Raw genomic sequence first — 4412 nt, 5'->3', positions numbered from 1 at the left:
AAACAATGACCCAATCCAAGCCCTTCTTTTTCCAGCATACAACCTTGTTTTATACTCTCTTTTATTATTTCCCAAGTATCCCGACGACCGACAAACATGAGTCTAATCCTCTAGCTTTGAGAGATTATATTTTACGTAGTATATTGCATCCTCAAAGAATCGATCACTGGATCTCATCTCCCCCACCCAACTCATATGTCTCATACCTCTTATCACTTAAACTATCATATTAGATAACACTTTTTTTGTTTTATACTTTTTTTTTTTATCACTCTTCTTGATTGACCAGTCAAATTTTTTCATATAAAACCTATTAAATTATATGAGGTTCACTTTCAATTTAGTGCGATTTATATGAATTTTAGCCGTTACAAAAAGAGTGTCAAATAGAGTGTCGCTCATCAAAACCCTTATTCAAACCACTCCAAACCAAAAAAAAGTCAGTAGCAATTAGCAACCGCCCAAGCCGGTGAACCAGTAAACTAAACCCTTCAAACTTTCAAACACTCTCTCTCTCTCTCTCTACCCCACCGTACACACTATATAAAACGCTCTTGACCCCATTAGCATCTCAGTGCTCATTCATTCATTCACTCACTCACTCATGCTTTCGTTTCGCTCCTCTGTCCTCACTCGCCTCTTAAACGCAGTTTAACGTCGCCGTTTCATCCCTTTTCTCTGTCACACTAGTGCCAAAACGACGAATCAAAACGCGTTACAGCACCAGAATCCAAACCTTAAAAAAACACTCACAACACAACTGCGCCGCCATAGAAAAAAAAAAACCTGGATCTAGTTCTGGGTATTGTTCTTCCAATTTCTCAAACACTCTTTGTTATATGCCTTATGATAATGATATTACAGTAAATTGATTTGATTTGTTGCGAGTTCGCGACGATTCAGTTACTAACTGAATCAATCAAATGGGGAAATCATCAACAAGTAGTAACAGCAGAGATTGGAATCAGGTGTACGCGATCTACGGAATGGAGCAGTGGCACACGCTGATTTTTCTCTTATGTCAAGCGATCTTGTTCTCAGTGGTTTCAGTTATGTACTTGATTTACTTCAACACAATCTGCGTTTTCTTCCAGAAGATTCTCTCCGGCGCGGCGGCGGCGAGGTTCGCCGCCGGGTTTACCGGCTCGGTTGTGGCGCTGTCAGCTCTGTGTCTGTTTTTCGCGGCGGCGAACTTCTTCTACTCCGCTGTGCCGCTTCATTATGACATGGCGCAGAGGATCGTCTCCGCCGTGCACGACTGGTCCTCTGTGAAGCTAGCTCTCGATCTCGGCTGCTGCGGCCGTGGTGTTCTTCTCAACGCGGTGGCGACGCAGCTGAAGAAGGAAGGGAGTTCGGGGCGAGTTGTGGGGCTGGACCGGTCAAAACGGACGACGATGTCGACGCTCCGGGCGGCGAAGATGGAGGGAGTTGGGGAGTACGTGACGTGCCGTGAAGGCGACGCGCGGCGGCTGCCGTTCCCGGATAATTACTTCGATGTTGTGGTTTCCGGCGTGTTTGTGCATACTGTAGGGAGGGAGTATGGGCAGAGGACGGCGGAGGCTGCGGCGGAGAGGATGAGGGCGGTGGCGGAGCTGGTGAGGGTTTTGAAGCCTGGTGGCGTTGGTGTGGTGTGGGATCTGGTGCATGTGCCGGAGTACATGGCGAGGCTGCAGGAGCTGAAGATGGAGGATGTCAGAGTCTCAGAGCGTGTAACAGCTTTCATGGTGAGTAGCCACATCGTATCATTCAGGAAGCCCAGTCAGCACGTGCATGGACCCGCTGAGGTTCGTTTGGATTGGAGATTAGGCTAACTTGGAAAAAAATGGAAAATTTTCCTTAGTTTCTAATAACCCATAGAGAAATATCCAAATATATATATTATTATATATTATATATATAGTATAGTATATAGTATAGTATACCCATTTATAAATATTTTGTCTAGGGTGTGTCTTTTTTTGTTTCTCAATGTGAATGTGTTTCTGAAAGTGAAGAAATTCCTGGGGAGGCGAAGTCAAACCAGATGTTGAGATTGATAGAATTGGAGCTTCTGATTTATGTGTATATTATATTATTTTCATGATTTTGTAGATAGCAATGAAGTAGTACCACTAATGTGTAATGGTGATTGTGTAACACTAATTATAATTTGCATTGTGTTATGTTTTAGTATGTTTTTCAGTTTTTCTGATTTTGCATGCTATGGATGCAAAAAAATTCTACTGAATGCAACCAACAATGTCTAGAATAACTGATAGATACTTGAGTTTTTTAATAATTTAGTTGAGAATTTGTATCCTAAATTCAGTTTATAGAAAAAGATTTGATGCGAGATGCGTGTCACTTAATGTGGTCTTAGACTTCGAGAAGAATAATATTACAGGGTTGGTTATGGCATGCCTTAATGTAAAATAAATTTTAACTGAATTGGAAAGGGGGGAAGATTTGTGATGGGCAGAAAAGCCGCTGATTGTGGTTGAATTGGAATTTGGAAGAGAACAATAGGGATGGAGACTAGTAGTTTTTGAATTTTGAGCTTGAAGGGGTCACTGTCTTATTTAATACTGGGGGGTCGTGTGTGTTACCTCCATGTGAGAGTGGATTTTATTTAAAAATGTTGAAAGGCGATGGTGATGAATGGGTGGGAAAAAGTAGCTTAGTGATATTTCTTTCCAGTACAATTCAACTTTGTGGACCTTGAGGGTTGAAATGATGGTGTGGACCGGTAGTGGGAACAGGTTGCTGTTTGAAGTATGGAGAGTCGCAATCGGAGATTTTCGATGGTGAAGCATTAATAGTGACATGCTGGAGTTAAGGCATATTTAGATATACAGTATAAAATTACGGTGAATTCGACTTTTGATGGATAAAAACTGCCTATAAAAGAAAAACCGGATAAAAACAATTTCTTTTAACGTTATGGCTTTACTATGATTTTTGTTTCAGCATTATATGTTTAAATCTTTTCCGATGTATATAAAAAAAAATTATATGTTCATACATGCACTTACTTGAAAGTTTACATGGTGGTTTGTTCAAATGACCGCCTTTGAGTATCTCTATTCATGCTTCCTATTTTGGTTTCTTAAACACTACTTATGTGACCCGAAATGCCACATAGGACATAAGTAATTCATAAGAAACCGGTGTAGATTTTGCTTCAATTACGGTTTGTTATTTTACTATTAGTTGGGTCTCACAGTATCACATATATTTATAAGTTTTATACTAGTTGATAAATGTAAGAAAAACACATTATTTTAATCTAAGATCCCAAAAAGTAAAGTCCCTTATGCAAGCAACGTTTCTTATTTTTCAAAAATGGCTCTCTAACTCAACCTTCTTTAAGGGCATTCAAAAATAAGGAATGCATCTTAGCATCTTCGGCTGGTTTAAGAAACTAGTATTGGAGATGCTCTCAGTACTAATGTAATGGTTCACAGCCAAAATGGTTTGCTGAAAATTACTCTAACCTCATTCAGCTTTGATTAATGTATTCGTGCATGTTTGTTTCGGCATTAGAGTTAGTGTAAACATGATTTCATGTATCCGACTGCATAAATAAAAAAGTTAGAATATATCACATTAAATTTAATATGTATCGAAGAAGTAGAATTTTAACACATTAGCTTCAACATAAATTCACGTTAACTTCAACAAAAATTTAAACCTACATGAAGTTATTTAGTAACATTGTTTTGTTCTATCGATTTGGGCATGATCTGCAAATTTACTTGGATGGCCAGTTAATTGAACAATAACATGCATGCTTGATTGCTTCACTGTCAGTGTCTCACATGCTAGAAAAAAACGTGCTTAAATGAATTCCCAGCAGATATTTATCTTGTTTGATCAACTTTTCTTTACTCATAATTAATTTTAAAATTAAGAAGCAGGTCACAATTTTTTAATATGAAAAAAATTTCTTTTATTTGTTGCTCTGTCACTGTTAGGCGTTATTGATCATGTACTTGCTTACTCACAATTAGTAAATGAGCATGTGATATGGTTCTTAAATTCCTTTTACTCCATTGCCATTATGATGACCTTTGATTGTCTAGCACAACTGCCTTTCCCAGGACGACATGGTGCATGTGCTCCTCTAATCCTGACACAAGAGGAGGGCATGGGGCCATACTTCCTATGTCATAATCATTAATCAATAACGACCAATGGGAGCTCAACATCTCACAGTAATAATTAGGGATGGGTAATGATATATACACACCTCTTTTTTTATACACATTATTTCAACCTATTTTTATTTCTATCTCTCTCCTCTTATCATCTATCACATCTTATACTTTCTCACTCTTACTTTTTCTTTTCTTCCTATCTCTCTCTTCCTCCACCTCATTCCACCTCAAAATGAGGTGTGAATAAATAATTATTGAATTAGGGATGGAAGTTGG

General features: G+C 38.6%; 1 protein-coding gene across 1 annotated transcript; it reads left to right on the top strand.

Moving 5' to 3' along the window:
* The first annotated feature begins 565 nt into the window (after positions 1 to 565).
* On the top strand, positions 566 to 2169 carry LOC130748758 (uncharacterized). Its single transcript, XM_057601999.1, has one exon. It carries the CDS (start codon positions 924 to 926, stop codon positions 1809 to 1811), a length of 888 nt encoding a protein of 295 aa, XP_057457982.1. The 5' UTR covers positions 566 to 923; the 3' UTR covers positions 1812 to 2169.
* Positions 2170 to 4412: the final 2243 nt, after the last annotated feature.

Source organism: Lotus japonicus, chromosome 3 (genome assembly GCF_012489685.1).
Source record: "Lotus japonicus ecotype B-129 chromosome 3, LjGifu_v1.2".
NCBI lineage: Eukaryota > Viridiplantae > Streptophyta > Magnoliopsida > Fabales > Fabaceae > Lotus > Lotus japonicus.
This window is presented reverse-complemented; position numbering and strand designations above follow the sequence as displayed.